Consider the following 18,886-nt stretch of genomic DNA (forward strand, 5'->3'; position numbering starts at 1 on the left):
TCTCTCTCTCTCTCTCTCTCTCTCTCTCTCTCTCTCTCTCTCTCTCTCTCTCTCTCTCTCTCTCTCTCTCTCTCTCTCTCTCTCTCTCTCTCTCTCTCTCTCTCTCTCTCTCTCTCTCTCTCTCTCTCTCTCTCTCTCTCTCTCTCTCTCTCTCTCTCTCTCTCTCTCTCTCTCTCTCTCTCTCTCTCTCTCTACAACATGTGGAATGTTCTCGGCTTCCCAAGTTATAATATTATGTGTTGAAAACGGAATCAATAAAATCACACATAGAACATATTGTTTTATTGCAATAGATCAAATTTATGGGAATATGTCGCTATCGTCTCAGATGAGAAAAAAAAAATGCAGTTAGTTGATAATCAATGGTGGATTACGTGCATCTCTGGAGCATATGCAATAGAAATGCTCTCCTATATCCAACTGTGTTGCAGTTTAGATGAGTAGAGCTAGTTTTGAGGAATGGGAATGAAGACGTTGTGATTGTAGACCTTGACCATGGTCACCTTTATGTTGGGAACCTCATCGACTATGCGTTCATCAGAAACACGACGATCCAACGGGTAGCCGAAGGGCCTCTTGTCGGGCTGAACGCCGTGGACGCCATAGTGGTGGTATTTATTCATGGTGATGATGTTCTCGTTATTGACATCCTCTTCGGCATCAGTGACAGCCACCAACACTCTAAACTGCACACCTTCCTTGTTACCCTTGGGCAGAAGCAGCCTGTTAGGGATGCCGGTGGCGCTCTCGTACATCTCTAGAGTCTGATGAGACTCAGTCATCTCAACGAGAGTCTTATATGTAGGGACGTCAGGTACAGTGATGGAAGCTTCCGAACTCTTACGGGTGATCTCGTTGTCACCCGGTGTCACTATAAAAGCAACAAAGGAAAATTAGCCGATATAGTAACAAATGGTATACAGGAATACAACAAAAATATGAAACATTAAGTATTGAATATTGCTGCCAAAAAAAAAAAAAGGTAGAAAAAACTTACGAGTCTTCACAAAGAGGTCCATCTCGATGGCAAGCCAGCGTGCCTCGTCAAAGGGGATGATGGCACCATTACCATCCCGGTAGGGCATGGCAAGGATGCGAACGACAGACTTCTTTGGAGAACCATTGTTGTTCTGCACTTTGATCTTGTAAGTAAACTCCTTATGGTTGAGGCGAGGCATTGTGGCATAGATGCCATAGAACTCAGTTTGAGTGGTGTTGTCGTTGAAGGCGTTGATCAGGTCATATTTGTACTCCTCAAAATAGGTTTCAAGGTTGCCTTGTATTTGGATTTCCTCCACAGTTATGCCCTGGAATACGAGTTGCTCCTTGGTGTAAGGAGGAAGAGAGTCGATGTGCTCCCTAAAGATGTTGTCTATTCTCTTGTGCAACCTCCAGGCAGCAGGATCACGTGGAAGGGTCTCTAAGTGTGCTAGCACGCCGGGGGGAGTATCGTACTTGTTCTTGGGGTCAGTCTGGTGGTCAAGCAGGGTGTAGGCCAGTGTGGTGAGATTGCCATAGTACTTGCGGTTGGGGCTGTACATAGAGGACTGGATGATGTCTCCCAAGATGTCAATGCCGTGGTCGTTGTCGATGTTGATCTTGTTTCCTTGCTCGTCCTCCACGTAGCCATGAGCGATGGCGTCGTGGATCCGGTCTTCCATGTGGACGACCTCGTGAATTCTGCCAATCCTGTCTACGTCATGGAGATGGATATCGTCATTGCGAACGGGGAAGGGTGGACCGAACTTGTAGGTAGTCTGTGGAGTAAATCCCTCTTTTAGGGGCTCATCGAGCTTCAGTTCCTGGAGAGGAGGCAAGTAATTGGAGATGCGCTCGGCCTCGTAACGGTTAAGGAGCTGGTGGTAGGCGTAGAAGAAGTTCTCTCCCTTCCTGTCAATGTGGTAGCCGTAGGTGTCTTTCCACCAGAATGGATTCTCCAAGTGAATCATCAGGTGGTGAGTACCAACGCCAACATCTTCACGGTAGTAGGCAACTCTCTGTTCGATGTCATTAGGCGTACCAGTGAAGTTATTTTGGAAGATGATGTTGCGAAGCTTCATCTCTTTGGCCTCGTAGGCTTCCTCGATGACCTGAGTCTTGGTGAAGTGGTGTGGCTTGACCTCGTACATGGCTGGTAGAACGACGTGTTGGGTGAGGGGTGAGTGCTTGATGGCATGATAGGCAGCATAGATGAATTCTTCCTCATTTACTCGCTCCCTGAAGTAGGCCCCGTTGCTGGCGACACAGTTCCAGTCTTTGCACTGCATGAACACCTCGAAGAGCATGATTGCCTCCTCCAAGTGGCGCTTGTTGGTAGCGACAGCCCAGTGCTTCTTCTCCAGAAGACGGCCATTTGTGAACTCGTCCATGAGGTGACGCACGGCAACTCCTCCATCCTTATACATGGAAACATCTTCCAAAGGATTAAAGGATACTGCTTTTTCCGCCAGATTGTTATCACGGAGAGGTTCGAAGATCTTGTAGAAGGCATAGTTTACATCATGTTGCTTCTGATGGGTGGGGACGCCTGAAGAATAAGAAAAAAGAACCCTCAGTTCAATAAAATAGAAAAGTTGAAAATATATATGAACTACTTTGAACCAAAGAAACTTTGAAATCCCACTTTGATGGGGTTTTCCTTACTTTTCTTTTGTGTACTACTTTACCGTGCACACACACACACACCCACACACACACATTATATATATTTCTCTCTCTCTCTCTCTCTCTCTCTCTCTCTCTCTCTCTCTCTCTCTCTCTCTCTCTCTCTCTCTCTCTCTCTCTCTCTCTCTCTCTCTCTCTCTCTCTATATATATATATATATATATATAGATAGATAGATAGATAGATATGTATGTATGTATGCATGTATGTATAGATAGATAGATAGATAAATATGCACAATTAGTGATTTCAGTAGATAGACAAGTATCTCACCGTCAGGCTCATCTGACATAAAGTTGGGCCATGCAGATGCGCCGCTGAGGGCCACCAGAGCTAGTACTACCAGAAGCTTCATGCTGGAGCTAGTGCTACTTCTGATGTTTTGTTACTGCTTTATATATTATAGGATCTCGTGGCCTTCGCCAGATGAAGTGTGCAATCAAAAGATTATCAGGGTTGATAAGGATTCTTTTTTATGTAGTCACTCATTGATTAGTGTTACCACCTGAAATGCTTGTCTTGTTGTGAAGGTATCAAATATAAACATACTGATGGTATATTTATATTAAGAGTGACGAATATATTAGTTGTTTTTTTTTGGCTGTTCTTGAATTAAACTCATGATAACGTTAAATTAAAAGTACGAACGTTTATGATTTTTTTTTTTTGTAAATTCAGTTTATGTTTTTCGTGACTTATCTCTATATGTTTATGTTAATGAATATAATTTCCTTGTGTTGAGGCAACATAAAATACCTAGTTTTTGTCTTTGTGATCTACTTTGATTTTCATTTAGTTAACTGGGGCAAGAAATCTGACGATGCTTTGCTTGTATGTTGTCTCGCTTTATTTAATGCTAATGTTTTATGATGATAGTTTTGTGACAAGCCATAACGAGGGTTCGGGTAAGAAGAAAAATTAAACGCACTTACCTGCACATGACTAGTAAGTATATATATATATATATATATATATATATATATATATATATATATATATATATATATATATATATATATATATATATATATATATATATATATATATATGAGTTGGTGGTGTAGGGAAACTCAAGAATCACAGGAGTACTTTATTACTCTAACGTTTCGCCTACAAGGCTTCTTCAGAGGGAATGAAGCCTTGTAGGCGAAACGTTAGAGTATTAAGGTACTTCTGCGATTCCTGAGTTTCCCTACACCATCAACTCACCAACCTGATCTACTTCATGGCATATATATATATATATATATATATATATATATATATATATATATATATATATATATATATATATATATATATATATATATATATATATATATATACATTTTTTTTTCTATTTCTCGTAGGAGAGAGGTCCAGCCAGGGCAAAAAAAAAAAAAAAAAGGTTAAATAAAACTGGCTGGCTGGCTCTCTACAAAGAGGAAAAATATCAGCCAAAATTAGGGAGGAAATGCCTCGATACGTCCCTCTTAAAAGAAGACAAGTCTTAGGAAATTGGAAATACAGAAACAGGAAGGGAGTTCCACAATTTACCAATGAAAGGTATGAATAATTGAGAGTACTGGTTAACTCCTACGTTAGAGAGTTCGACAGAATAGGGATGAGAGGAAGAAGAAAGCCTTGTGTATTGAGGCCGCAGGAGGAGGGCAGGCATGCAGTTAGCAAGATCAGTAGAACAGTTAGCATGAAAATAGCGATTAAAGATAGAAAGAGATGCAACATTTCGGCTGTGAGAAAGAGGCTGAAGACAGTCAGTCAGAGGAGGGGAGTTGATGAGACGAAAAGCTTTTGATTCCTCCTTTTCTAGTAAAACTGTGTGACTGGAACTCTCCCCCCAAGCTAAACATGCGAAGAGTATTCCATACGGGGGCGGTTAAAGCCCATGTACAGAGCCGTTGGAGGGGCGAGAAAACAGGCGGAGACGGTTCAGAACGCCTAACTTCATAGAAGCTGTTTTAGCAAGAGATGAGATGTGACGTTTCCAGTTAAGATTATGAGTAAAGGACAAACCGAGAATATTCAGTGTAGAAAAGGGAGACAGTTGAGTGTCACTGAAGAAGAGGAGACAGTTGTCTGCAAGATTGTGTCAAGTTAACAGATGGAGGAATTGTGTTTTTGAGGCTTTGAAAACTATTAGATTTTCTCTGCCCTAATCGGAAGAACAGTGGCTGTTAACCACGGCTGCAATAGAACGGTCGGAAAGGAAACTTGAGATAAAGTTGCTGAGGGAAGGATAGAAACCGAAAGAGAGCAGTTTTGAAATAAAAAGTTTCACTGAAATCTCTAAAAGAGGATGACGAAGACTCAGTAATGCTTGGGTCACACTACAGCTTTTTTTTTTACTACCACGCCCCCGACGGTCGTAGAAGGGCTGTCACCAGCAGCAATGACGTCAATTTAATGGCTTTTGGCCTATCGTAAGATGTCCTAAGTCAAGTCGTACGTTGACGTAGCGATATTTTACGATATCGTAAGATGTTCTTGTCACACGACTTCGCAGAATCATTACAACAATCGGGCGCTCCATTCAACTGTCGGAAAGAGAGGGACTCACGACAAGCAAAGTCATTTCATTGGGCGTACGATGACGTACTATGACGTTTTAGAGAGATACGATATCCTACGTGATGCAAACGACATCGTTCGACATCGACCGAGCCAAAAGCCCTTAAAATACTGAGTTATGACTGGTTTTTGAACATACATCTGTCAGCAACGCACGAAAATCTTGTCGCAAGAATCGGAGTGACGAATGTGACCGTCAATTTGTCAGTCCGCCAGTTCCTCCCGCCAGTGCTGGCAAGTGCAGGGTAATAAGCATGTTTTAGGAGAATTTGAGCATTATCAAGGTATAATTATGTCATCTCAGGGTAATATTGTTTCATCACTGTTAATATTATGGTAACGTTTCTTACATGTACTATCACGGAATTAAACAGCGACTACAAGCCTGATCGAAATAAATGGATTGCTGGCGAAACAAGTGGAGCATTTTCTCAAAACTGTGAAGGTTTTAATTCTTCTCTCTCTCTCTCTCTCTCTCTCTCTCTCTCTCTCTCTCTCTCTCTCTCTCTCTCTCTCTCTCTCTCTCTCTCTCTCTCTCTCTTTCCAGAGTTGTTTTAGTGGTAGTTAGTCAACAGGTCATTAATGTTGATTTTTTTTTATCTATATTAGCAAAATGAAACAAAATAACATAAAAAATGGAATAAATTTTTTCAAATGAGGTCACATCGAGTTGGGCTTGTGACCTGAGTATTGAGATTTGCTCTCTCTCTCTCTCTCTCTCTGCGGTCGTGTGTGTGTGTGTCTGTCAGTCAGTCAGTCAGTCAGTCTGTCTGTCTGTCTGTCTCTCTCTCTCTCTCTCTCTCTCTCTCTCTCTCTCTCTCTCTCTCTCTCTCTCTCTCTCTCTCTCTCTCTCTCTCTCTCTCTCTCTCTCTCTCTCTCTCTCTCTCTCTCTCTCTCTCTACAACATGTGGAATGTTCTCGGCTTCCCAAGTTATAATATTATGTGTTGAAAACGGAATCAATAAAAATCACACATAGAACATATTGTTTTATTGCAATAGATCAAATTTATGGGAATATGTCGCTATCGTCTCAGATGAGAAAAAAAAAATGCAGTTAGTTGATAATCAATGGTGGATTACGTGCATCTCTGGAGCATATGCAATAGAAATGCTCTCCTATATCCAACTGTGTTGCAGTTTAGATGAGTAGAGCTAGTTTTGAGGAATGGGAATGAAGACGTTGTGATTGTAGACCTTGACCATGGTCACCTTTATGTTGGGAACCTCATCGACTATGCGTTCATCAGAAACACGACGATCCAACGGGTAGCCGAAGGGCCTCTTGTCGGGCTGAACGCCGTGGACGCCATAGTGGTGGTATTTATTCATGGTGATGATGTTCTCGTTATTGACATCCTCTTCGGCATCAGTGACAGCCACCAACACTCTAAACTGCACACCTTCCTTGTTACCCTTGGGCAGAAGCAGCCTGTTAGGGATGCCGGTGGCGCTCTCGTACATCTCTAGAGTCTGATGAGACTCAGTCATCTCAACGAGAGTCTTATATGTAGGGACGTCAGGTACAGTGATGGAAGCTTCCGAACTCTTACGGGTGATCTCGTTGTCACCCGGTGTCACTATAAAAGCAACAAAGGAAAATTAGCCGATATAGTAACAAATGGTATACAGGAATACAACAAAAATATGAAACATTAAGTATTGAATATTGCTGCCAAAAAAAAAAAAAGGTAGAAAAAACTTACGAGTCTTCACAAAGAGGTCCATCTCGATGGCAAGCCAGCGTGCCTCGTCAAAGGGGATGATGGCACCATTACCATCCCGGTAGGGCATGGCAAGGATGCGAACGACAGACTTCTTTGGAGAACCATTGTTGTTCTGCACTTTGATCTTGTAAGTAAACTCCTTATGGTTGAGGCGAGGCATTGTGGCATAGATGCCATAGAACTCAGTTTGAGTGGTGTTGTCGTTGAAGGCGTTGATCAGGTCATATTTGTACTCCTCAAAATAGGTTTCAAGGTTGCCTTGTATTTGGATTTCCTCCACAGTTATGCCCTGGAATACGAGTTGCTCCTTGGTGTAAGGAGGAAGAGAGTCGATGTGCTCCCTAAAGATGTTGTCTATTCTCTTGTGCAACCTCCAGGCAGCAGGATCACGTGGAAGGGTCTCTAAGTGTGCTAGCACGCCGGGGGGAGTATCGTACTTGTTCTTGGGGTCAGTCTGGTGGTCAAGCAGGGTGTAGGCCAGTGTGGTGAGATTGCCATAGTACTTGCGGTTGGGGCTGTACATAGAGGACTGGATGATGTCTCCCAAGATGTCAATGCCGTGGTCGTTGTCGATGTTGATCTTGTTTCCTTGCTCGTCCTCCACGTAGCCATGAGCGATGGCGTCGTGGATCCGGTCTTCCATGTGGACGACCTCGTGAATTCTGCCAATCCTGTCTACGTCATGGAGATGGATATCGTCATTGCGAACGGGGAAGGGTGGACCGAACTTGTAGGTAGTCTGTGGAGTAAATCCCTCTTTTAGGGGCTCATCGAGCTTCAGTTCCTGGAGAGGAGGCAAGTAATTGGAGATGCGCTCGGCCTCGTAACGGTTAAGGAGCTGGTGGTAGGCGTAGAAGAAGTTCTCTCCCTTCCTGTCAATGTGGTAGCCGTAGGTGTCTTTCCACCAGAATGGATTCTCCAAGTGAATCATCAGGTGGTGAGTACCAACGCCAACATCTTCACGGTAGTAGGCAACTCTCTGTTCGATGTCATTAGGCGTACCAGTGAAGTTATTTTGGAAGATGATGTTGCGAAGCTTCATCTCTTTGGCCTCGTAGGCTTCCTCGATGACCTGAGTCTTGGTGAAGTGGTGTGGCTTGACCTCGTACATGGCTGGTAGAACGACGTGTTGGGTGAGGGGTGAGTGCTTGATGGCATGATAGGCAGCATAGATGAATTCTTCCTCATTTACTCGCTCCTGAAGTAGGCCCCGTTGCTGGCGACACAGTTCCAGTCTTTGCACTGCATGAACACCTCGAAGAGCATGATTGCCTCCTCCAAGTGGCGCTTGTTGGTAGCGACAGCCCAGTGCTTCTTCTCCAGAAGACGGCCATTTGTGAACTCGTCCATGAGGTGACGCACGGCAACTCCTCCATCCTTATACATGGAAACATCTTCCAAAGGATTAAAGGATACTGCTTTTTCCGCCAGATTGTTATCACGGAGAGGTTCGAAGATCTTGTAGAAGGCATAGTTTACATCATGTTGCTTCTGATGGGTGGGGACGCCTGAAGAATAAGAAAAAAGAACCCTCAGTTCAATAAAATAGAAAAGTTGAAAATATATATGAACTACTTTGAACCAAAGAAACTTTGAAATCCCACTTTGATGGGGTTTTCCTTACTTTTCTTTTGTGTACTACTTTACCGTGCACACACACACACACCCACATTATATATATTTCTCTCTCTCTCTCTCTCTCTCTCTCTCTCTCTCTCTCTCTCTCTCTCTCTCTCTATATATATATATATATATATATATATATATATATATAGATAGATAGATAGATAGATATATAGATATGTATGTATGTATGCATGTATGTATAGATAGATAGATAGATAAATATGCACAATTAGTGATTTCAGTAGATAGACAAGTATCTCACCGTCAGGCTCATCTGACATAAAGTTGGGCCATGCAGATGCGCCGCTGAGGGCCACCAGAGCTAGTACTACCAGAAGCTTCATGCTGGAGCTAGTGCTGCTTCTGATGTTTTGTTACTGCTTTATATATTATAGGATCTCGTGGCCTTCGCCAGATGAAGTGTGCAATCAAAAGATTATCAGGGTTGATAAGGATTCTTTTGTATGTAGTCACTCATTGATTAGTGTTACCACCTGAAATGCTTGTCTTGTTGTGAAGGTATCAAATATAAACATACTGATGGTATATTTATATTAAGAGTGACGAATATATTAGTTGTTTTTTTTTGGCTGTTCTTGAATTAAACTCATGATAACGTTAAATTAAAAGTACGAAGGTTCATGATTTTTTTTTCTTGTAAATTCAGTTTATGTTTTTCGTGACTTATCTCTATATGTTTATGTTAATGAATATAATTTCCTTGTGTTGAGGCAACATAAAATATCTAGTTTTTGTCTTTGTGATCTACTTTGATTTTCATTTAATTAACTGGGGCAAGAAATCTGACGATGCTTTGCTTGTATGTTGTCTCGCTTTATTTAATGCTAATGTTTTATGATGATAGTTTTGTGACAAGCCATAACGAGGGTTCGGGTAAGAAGAAAAATTAAACGCACTTACCTGCACATGACTAGTAAGTATATATATATATATATATATATATATATATATATATATATATATATATATATATATATATATATATATATATATATATATATATATATATATATATATATATATATATATATATATATATATATATATATATATATATATATATATATATATATATATATATATATATATATATATATATATATATATATATATATATATATATATATATATATATATATATATATATATATATATATATATATATATATATATATATATATATATATATATATATATATATATATATATATATATATATATATATATATATATATATATATATATATATATATACATTTTTTCTATATCTCGTAGGAGAGAGGTCCAGCCAGGGAAAAAAAAAAAAAAAAAAAAAAGGTTAAATAAAAAGACCCCCTCTTCGGTGCTGGCTCTCTACAAAGAGTAAAAATATCAGCCAAAATTAGGGAGCAAAAGTTTCGATACGTCCCTCTTAAAAGAAGACAAGTCTTAGGAAATTGGAAATACAGAAACAGGAAGGGAGTTCCACAATTTACCAATGAAAGGTATGAATAATTGAGAGTACTGGTTAACTCCTACGTTAGAGAGTTCGACAGAATAGGGATGAGAGGAAGAAGAAAGCCTTGTGTATTGAGGCCGCAGGAGGAGGGCAGGCATGCAGTTAGCAAGATCAGTAGAACAGTTAGCATGAAAATAGCGATTAAAGATAGAAAGAGATGCAACATTTCGGCTGTGAGAAAGAGACTGAAGACAGTCAGTCAGAGGAGGGTAGTTGATGAGACGAAAAGCTTTTGTTTCCTCCTTTTCTAGTAAAACTGTGTGACTGGAACTTTCCCCCGAATCCAAACATGCGAAGAGTATTCCATACGGGGGCGGTTAAAGCCCATTTACAGAGCCGTTGGAGGGGCGAGAAAAACAGGCGGAGACGGCTCAGAACGCCTAACTTCATAGAAGCTGTTTTAGCAAGAGATGAGATGTGACGTTTCCAGTTAAGATTATGAGTAAAGGACAAACCGAGAATATTCAGTGTAGAAAAGGGAGACAGTTGAGTGTCACTGAAGAGGAGACAGTTGTCTGTAAGATTGTGTGAAGTTAACAGATGGAGGAATTGTGTTTTTGAGGCTTTGGAAACTATTAGATTTTGTCTGCCCTAATCGGAAGAACAGTGGCTGTTAACCACGGCTGCAATAGAACGGTCGGAAAGGAAACTTGAGATAAAGTTGCTGAGGGAAGGATAGAAACCGAAAGAGAGCAGTTTTGAAATAAAAAGTTGTGTGTTAGACTATCAAAAACTGTCTAACGGGACAGCAAAAGTTTCACTGAAATCTCTAAAAGAGGATGACGAAGACTCAGTAATGCTTGGGTCACACTACAGCTTTTTTTTTTACTACCACGCCCCCGACGGTCGTAGAAGGGCTGTCACCAGCAGCAATGACGTCAATTTAATGGCTTTTGGCTTATCGTAAGATGTCAAGTCGTACGTTGACGTAGCGATATTTTACGATATCGTAAGATGTTCTTGTCACACGACATCGCAGAATCATCGGGCGCTCCATTCAACTGTCGGAAAGAGAGGGACTCACGACAAGCAAAGCCATTTATTTCATTGGGCGTATGATGACGTACTATGACGTTTTAGAGAGATCCGATATCGTACGTGATGCAAACGACATCGTTCGACAAGCCCTTAAAATACTGAGTTATGACTGGTTTTGGAAGATACATCTATCAGCAACGCACAAAAATCTTGTCGCAAGGATCGAAGTAACGAATGTGACCGTCAATTTGTCAGTCCGCCAGTTCCTCCCGCCAGTGCTGGCAAGTGCAGGGTAATAAGCATATTTTAGGAGAATTTGAGCATTATCAAGGTACAATTATGTCATCTCAGGGTAATATTGTTTCATCACTAATCATATTATGGTAACGTTTATTTACATGTACTATCACGGAATGAAACAGCGACTACAAGCCTGATCGAAATAAATGGATTGCTGGCGAAACAAGTGGATCATTTTCACAGAACTCTGAAGGTTTTAATCTCTCTCTCTCTCTCTCCGAACGAGTCATGCCCAAAATAACATTTACACTAGAGGTGCCAGATGCTGGAACAACCTGCCACAGGATATAAGAAGAGCTACATCTCTATATTCCTTTAAGAATTTATGCAAAGAATTTTTGTTACATACCTATTTAAATGCATTGTAAACCTTCAGGCATGCGTATGTTAAGTGCCCAAGTTCAGTACCTACAAGTTTGCTCAAACATAACTATGTACTTTCATTACATTATATGTACATTTTTATATTTATATTTCTACCAATGTTAATTAATTTTTATGTAACAATGTATATGACGTTATATATGCATATAAGTTATTGGTGGTGAGTGGCCTCGGTAGTGTCTGCCACCCACATGTGTATTAGTTAGATCCATTGAGAGGTCTGTATAAGAGCTGCGGCTCAACGGACCTAGGCTTCATGGTTAATGTATATATTTTTCTGTCCTACTTTGTAAATGGAGGCCAATAAACAAGTCAAGTCTCTCTCTCTCTCTCTCTCTCTCTCTCTCTCTCTATCTATCTATCTATCTCTCTCTCTCTCTCTCTTTTTCTCTCTCCAGAGATGTTTTAGTGGTAGTTAGTCAACATGTCCTTAATGTTGATTTTTTTTTTATCTATATTAGCAAAATGAAACAAAATAACATAAAAATGGAATATATTTTTCCAAATGAGGTCACATCGAGTTGCGCTTGTGACCTGAGTATTGAGATTTGCTCTTCCTCTCTCTCTCTGCGGTCGTGTGTGTGTGTGTGTGTGTGTGTGTGTGTGTGTGTGTGTGTGTGTGTGTCTGTCAGTCAGTCAGTCAGTCAGTCAGTTAGTCTGTCTGTCTGTCTGTCTGTCTGTCTGTCTCTCTCTCTCTCTCTCTCTCTCGTGTGTGTGTGTGTGTGTGTGTGTCAGTCAGTGTGTGTGTGTGTGTTCGTGTGTGTGTCAGTCAGTGTGTGTGTGTGTGTTTGTGTGTGTGTCAGTCAGTGTGTCTCTCTCTCTCTCTCTCTCTCTCTCTCTCTGCGGTTGTGTGTGTGTGTGTGTGTGTGTGTGTGTGTGTGTGTGTGTGTGTGTCCACAATGGCATACTTGTAAACACTATTGTGACTCGCTCTGAAATAGCATCTATTTGTCCCTAAACGATAGATCCCCAAAGAGCTATAATAAGAGAAGCAACGCATGAACAGAATAAGAGAACATTGGTCCAGTACGGATGCATGAAGGGTGTCGGACTTTGCCGAAATTTAGCCATAATTTTTGGTATCCCTGGCTAACATCTCAATTGACCCAAGGGCCAACCCAGTTCTGGTTATGCGCACTAAAGGTCTATGACGTAACTGTTGTCAAGCAACAGAGACGCTCACTTATCATTCTTTAAGATCTTAAGTATTTTCTCCTGTTTATTTTGATTATGAGACCGCTAACTAGGCTTAGAAAGCTATCACAGCACCGATTAAATTGAATTCGAAAGGAAGATTTGATATAGAAGTATACTGTCCGCACTTTATGATGCAAACCTGGCAGTAGTGACACAATCGACAGGTCTAATTACCTGAAGTTGCAGACATAAAAAAGGGCCTCATATCTCCAGATATTGCCATTAATCGGTAAGTACGAGACTTACAAAACCAAGTGAATAAGCAGCAGGAGGTCATCACAAGACAGCAGAGGACATTGACTGGAAAGCAAGAGAATGCAAATTTGGTATTACTCGCTATCCCTGAAGAACAAGAAAGTCTGGAAGGTACTACTACGTATGATGCAAAAATTCAGAAGGTATGGACTACGATCGGCTCATCTGTGGGCATAAGGGTTTCACGACGTCTGGAGAGAGCAGGAGGACGGCGCCGACCCTTACTGGTCACAGTGGCATCTGGAGATGACCGTGACGCCGTGCAGGAACGAGCCAAACACCTGAAGGAGACCAGAGACCCATTCAAGTGGATCTTTGTGAAGAAAGATACGCATCCAGCAGTAAGAAAGGAGTGGAAAAGGTTAAAGGAAGCGGAAAAGAGTGAGAAAGAAAAACCCGCAAACGTTGGTTGTAACATTTGTATTAACTATAAGGAATGCCAATTATATAAAGATAAGAGAAGTGATTAATAGATCAAGCTTGATGTCTTTTAGGAAGACCACAGCGATAAAGTGAAAATTCTTTTAGAATTATGGCAGGGAATATTAATGCAGTAAAAACTATTGGATTATGATATTATAAGCTTAAGTTAGACGAAAACAGAACTGAATGTAAACTTGCCTGAGTTCGTAACTTGTAGGCATGTGAACAGTGTTTCCCCTTATTGAGAAGGAGTAGTTCTCATGGTAAAGAACTACTTGGCAAATTACGTAAGTAACATTGATTACAGTACTAATGATCAAATATGGATGTGTTCCTGATGTGATGTTTGGTTTTTGTTATATTCCGCCACATGATTCTGAATATTTTACGCAGCAGTCGTTCGCAGCTATTCAAGAAAGAGTCAGTGATGGTGACTGTCAGTGCATAATTAGGGGCGCTCTGAACTGTAAGTTTGGTATATGTGTTCGTGAGCTACCTGTCCTACCTAAGTGAAATACCGAATGCTCACTCCTACGAGTATCCTATTCTTCCTGACTGCGAAAACAATCCTAACGATAATGTGTATGTCTTATCCACAATATGTATAGACAAGCTACTGTTAAATAATCTAAAACACAAACTAACTATTTCAAAAGTATCGGAAAGGTGGTAGTTGGGTTTCGGAACTCGATGTGTGTTTGGTGTCATGTAAAGCTATCAATCAGTAAAGTAAAGTCCTTTCGTGTACATAATTTGGAAAACTTACCATAGGATCATGGTCCAATCAGCATTGATGTTCAAGTTCCATCTATTAGTTTAGCATGTTTCTATAAGAGAGCTTGTCACCTTGGCGGTCATACGTCACTGATCAGTAGTGAGGAGCGTGATCCTCTGGTTCGCATACCCATTAAATTCTGTCAAGTTATTAATGATACATTTCTTTTAAATGTGAATAGCCTTGATGTACCTAATTAAGAAAATGTAAATCATGTAAACAACTATGCTCAAAATATTTATAATGTCTTGTACGAGTGCGCGAGAAGCAGCCGTGAAGTGAGAGAAGAGGGTCGAGTCGGTAGCTTTGCTGGTTTGGAAAGACTGCTCCAGGAAAGGAAAGATAGAAGGGTGTGGCAGGCCAATAATCGATAAGGCTGTTTGCAGGAAGATACCCATACAGGTGTCAAGCCTACTGATGAAGAATTTAAGAATTCCTATATAGAATTAATGGGTGTCGTCAGTGATAATCTTACTGACGAATGCAGGGAGTCGTCGGTTTCCATTCTCGTTTTAGATGATCCCATCACTCTTCGTGAGGTCAGTGTACAGGTTAAAAAAAAATCAAAGCGGACAAAACTTGCGGTCCAGATGGTATCGCACCTGGAGTCTTAAAGCTTTACACTAGCTAATGCTCATCGGATCGCTGTTTAATATGGTCTTCACTTCAACACAATATCCTCTATCCTGGATAAGGGCTAAAGTTTTCACCATACATAAGAAAGGTGATCGCAAAGACGCAAGGAACTATAGAGGCATTAGTATAATATATAGCATTTCAAAATTATTTGATATGGTGATGTGCTTGAGATTAGAACGCTGATCCACGCCATATCGGGTCGTGGTTGTCTAGAGCACGTTGTGACACTGTATATTTTAACTGATTTAGCCAGAAAGAAAAAGAAAAAAAAAATTTAACTTTTATTGATTTAAGCCAAGCGTACGATTTGTTGCCAAGATACATTTTAATACGTATTTTGAAACGTTTGGGTTGTGGCATGGTGATGTTGGGTGTTATTGGAGCCATTCAGCTTCGTTGTCAAAGGTCCGGAGCACACAGGAGCACATCAACACGAGGTACACAATGGCGGGTAACGCCGGACAGAGAAACACCAGCTTAATCACGTCCTTTACTGAGTCCTCAGTTCACAGTACATCACAGGGCAGCCTCCACACACACACACACAGGGCACTCAGGCACTCACAGGCATTCCCAGGGGCGGGCACCACAGACCACAACAGCAGGCAACACCTCTTAATAAAAGAGCGTGCGTCTCAGTCTTGCCTTGCACGTGCTCTCTTGCCGACTCTTCCCCGCGCCGCGCCAACACTCACAAAGCCAGCCCGCGCAAAACACACATACGCACATACACACACATTCGTAACAATATAATATATATATATATATATATATATATATATATATATATATATATATATATATATATATATATATGCAGGATTGAAGGAAAGGCAGGCTTCCGTGGTGTCTTTACTGAGTGGCAATGGAGGTATACAGTAGCTGTAAGTGCGTCCCTCTCGTCAAGGTGGGAAGCTGACTGCCGGGTAGCTAGCAGCTCGGGCAGTGATGTAAACTTTTCTAGCCCACATTGTCGTACCGAACCACCAGAATTATCGTATTTTGCCTAATATTATCGTACATCCAAAGGAAAAATAATATAGACACATCAGAACTGCATTATACACTGTATTGAACATTTCATTAATTTTCATTCATTTTCATATGCAAATGACATACTACACATACAAAGGTTACACAAAGGTGTGTATATATATATATATATATATATATATATATATATATATATATATATATATATATAATGAAAACTGTATATTGATAAAAGCTTACGTACAGTGTCAATGTGCATGTATCTCCAAGAGGTCAACGTATCAGTCAACCGTCAGTCCATCACTCTCCGCAACACAACCTACACTGGAAAACCGTTATTATTTATTTCTTTATTTATTGTTGCCCATTATTGCCACATAATGAGAATGTTTTGTTTTTTTCATACCGTTATACGTCAAATAGAACATATGATAAGAGAAGAAAAACTCACCCTTCACCATACTAACACTAAGTCACACTTACTAATAAGATCATTTTGTCACTTGACACTGACTGTGACTGACAGCGTCTCTCTCCTTTTTCCTTCCCTCCCCAGTCCCCAGCCCCTCTCTCTCTCTGAAATGTTGACATCGATATTTTTTTCTTTACACAATTATTCCAGTACCTTATTACAAATATTAAAAAAAATACTTTGCCACTCAATTATCGTATATTGGTGTACGATTCTTACCTATGTATCATACATCGTACAAACAGCCAACCAGGGCCGCGTTCCGTTGGGGACCGTATGGCGTACAGTATGGCATACTTCCCCGAATCGGGGGACCAGCATAGGGCTCGCCTTGCGGGAGCGTGCGGGACCTTGCGCTCCTCGGAGGTGAATGCTTGGCGGTGTCTGGCAACTATTGTTTATCAACAAACCGCAGACGTCCGCCGCTTCACCACTATATTATCAGTGTGGGGGATGTAAATGCTATTTTGACAGCTTATGCGACGTCACAGAACATAAAAACAATGTGGTAAGTCTGTTATCCCTTGTAGAATGCTGGAATAAGGCAATATGACGAAAATATTAGTATTTATAGCAATAAAAGACGGTGTTATATGTGTCGCATTTCTTCACACAGCCTCTGAGGCAGAAGAGACAGCCTCTACCGCCATGGTAGCTGCTGCAGAGGCCCCTCCAGCACCTGTGGCTGCAGGGACAGTTTCCTTTGCATTTGAAAGTGTTCTATAAGTCTTTCCCGGAGTAAAGAGGCACTATCATCTCTGCATAGTCCTTGACCCTCACAGGACTTGGCGGCCTATCATCTCCCTCTTCTCCTTGCCTTGGCAACCTCTCTTCTCCCTCTTCCTCTTGCCTCAGCAATATTTCCTCCTCTCGTGCTAAGAGGAGCTCTGCAGCGTCCAACAGAGGGTCTTTTGCGAGCTCTTGAGCGAGGAGGAGGAGCAGCTTGGACGGCCATCTTTGTCAACAATACCCGTATGGCTTGCGCGTTCCCTTGCGTTCCGTTGGGGTTGCGGGGGCAGCGTGCTAACTTCCAACGGAGGCAGTGGCCAGGAATGGCGCCAGCTGGTTCACGAAGCCAAACCATGACCTCACGTCTGTGATTGTGGGCTGTGCTGGCATGGCGAAGTCACGGATGGCCGCTAATCTGTCCTTAGTGGGTCGGTATTCCTCCCAACCAAGGTGGAAGCCCACAAACTCCACTTCGCGGCGACAGAACTTGAATTTCTCAGGCTTCAATGTGATGCCCTTTCTCGCACAGAGCTCCAAAAAATCATAGGCATGCCAGAATGCCCCCTCGACACTGGGATCGTGGAGCAGCGTGTCGTCCACACACTTATGCTTGCGAGGGAAGTCCACTACCGCGTCGTCGAATCTCTTCGTATAAGCGTCTGTGGCCGAGCAGTGCCCCATGGGAGTGCGACAGTACTGATACCGCCCCCATGGTGTTATGAATGTTGTCAGGCGCCTGCTTTCTTCCTCCAGCTCAACCTGATGGAATCCCCAGTGAGCGTCGGCCACCGTCTTGTACGAGTGTGGGGGTACATCGGACACCATGTCAAAGGGAGCGGGAGTGTGGTGCGTTTCCCGCAGGCAGCTGGCGTTTAATCTTTGGAAGTCAACTGTCCTCCTGGGCTTTCCCGATTTTTTCGCCACCACGACCATCCTGGCGCACCATTCCGTAGCCTCCCCTGCTGGTACAGGTCGAATCACTCCTCTTCTGACGTCGTCGTCGAGCTGCATTTTTACCTCGCTCGCCCAGTGTTTGGGGATGGAGGCTGGTGTGTGGCACGCGTAAGGTTGTGCGCCCTCCTGAAGGTGGATGCGATGTGGCGGGCCCTGCATTACCCGCAGCGGGTAACGATCCGTGTCAAAGGTCGAGGAGGAGAACTGATGTAGCAGCCACTCCTCAAGGCGAGACACGTTCTCCTCGAGTGGTGGGAGAGGGACAGTGGTGGGCCTGGCAGGGATGTCGGGGCCTCTATCAGTGTCTTCCTGTTCTGCACCGGCGACCAGCGGCGGTGGCTGGGGGAAGTTGTCGTGGAGGAGGCCTAGTTCTTTGCAGGTGGTGAACGAGAGATAGATGCGCTCCACCGACTCGACGAAGTATATATCCTGGACAGTAGAGCGCCCGCCCAGGCCGATGCGGCACGGCGCTGCACCCAGGCAGGTGAGGGGGATCTTTGCCAGGTCTCTGATGCCAGCCCAACGCTGTAACAGCGCAGGCTTGAGACCCAGTGACCTTGCCATGGCTGGGCCGGCGACACACACTTGTGCCCCGGTATCAGCCACAGCTGTCACTTCGACCGCCACCTTGCTCGCCAGTGGCCCCACACACACCTGTAGTACGGGCTCGGGGCACAGGGTGGC

At 42.3% G+C, this 18,886-nt stretch overlaps 2 protein-coding genes and 1 pseudogene across 3 annotated transcripts in view; 1 reads left to right on the plus strand and 2 right to left on the minus strand.

Moving 5' to 3' along the window:
- Positions 1-18,886, plus strand: part of LOC123516771 (putative nuclease HARBI1) — a 50,623-nt gene that overhangs the window by 26,894 nt on the left and 4,843 nt on the right. The window contains exon 1 of one of the 2 annotated variants that reach the window (XM_045276410.1): positions 16,869-17,027. The exons of the other annotated variant lie outside the window; for it this stretch is intronic. The gene's annotated coding sequence lies outside the window, so the exon portion shown is untranslated. Of the gene's footprint in view, positions 1-16,868; positions 17,028-18,886 lie in introns of those variants that run through there. 2 annotated transcript variants of the gene reach the window in all.
- Positions 268-3,066, minus strand: LOC123516769 (pseudohemocyanin-2-like). The gene is made up of 3 exons (XM_045276408.1): positions 2,938-3,066; positions 998-2,527; positions 268-871 (listed from the first exon to the last, which is right to left on the minus strand). The coding sequence occupies exons 1-3, from the start codon at positions 3,017-3,019 to the stop codon at positions 447-449; spliced, it is 2,037 nt and encodes a 678-aa protein (XP_045132343.1). The 5' UTR covers positions 3,020-3,066; the 3' UTR covers positions 268-446.
- LOC123516768 lies at positions 6,208-8,974 on the minus strand (annotated as a pseudogene).

The sequence above is a fragment of the Portunus trituberculatus genome, chromosome 41, assembly GCF_017591435.1.
Source record: "Portunus trituberculatus isolate SZX2019 chromosome 41, ASM1759143v1, whole genome shotgun sequence".
NCBI lineage: Eukaryota > Metazoa > Arthropoda > Malacostraca > Decapoda > Portunidae > Portunus > Portunus trituberculatus.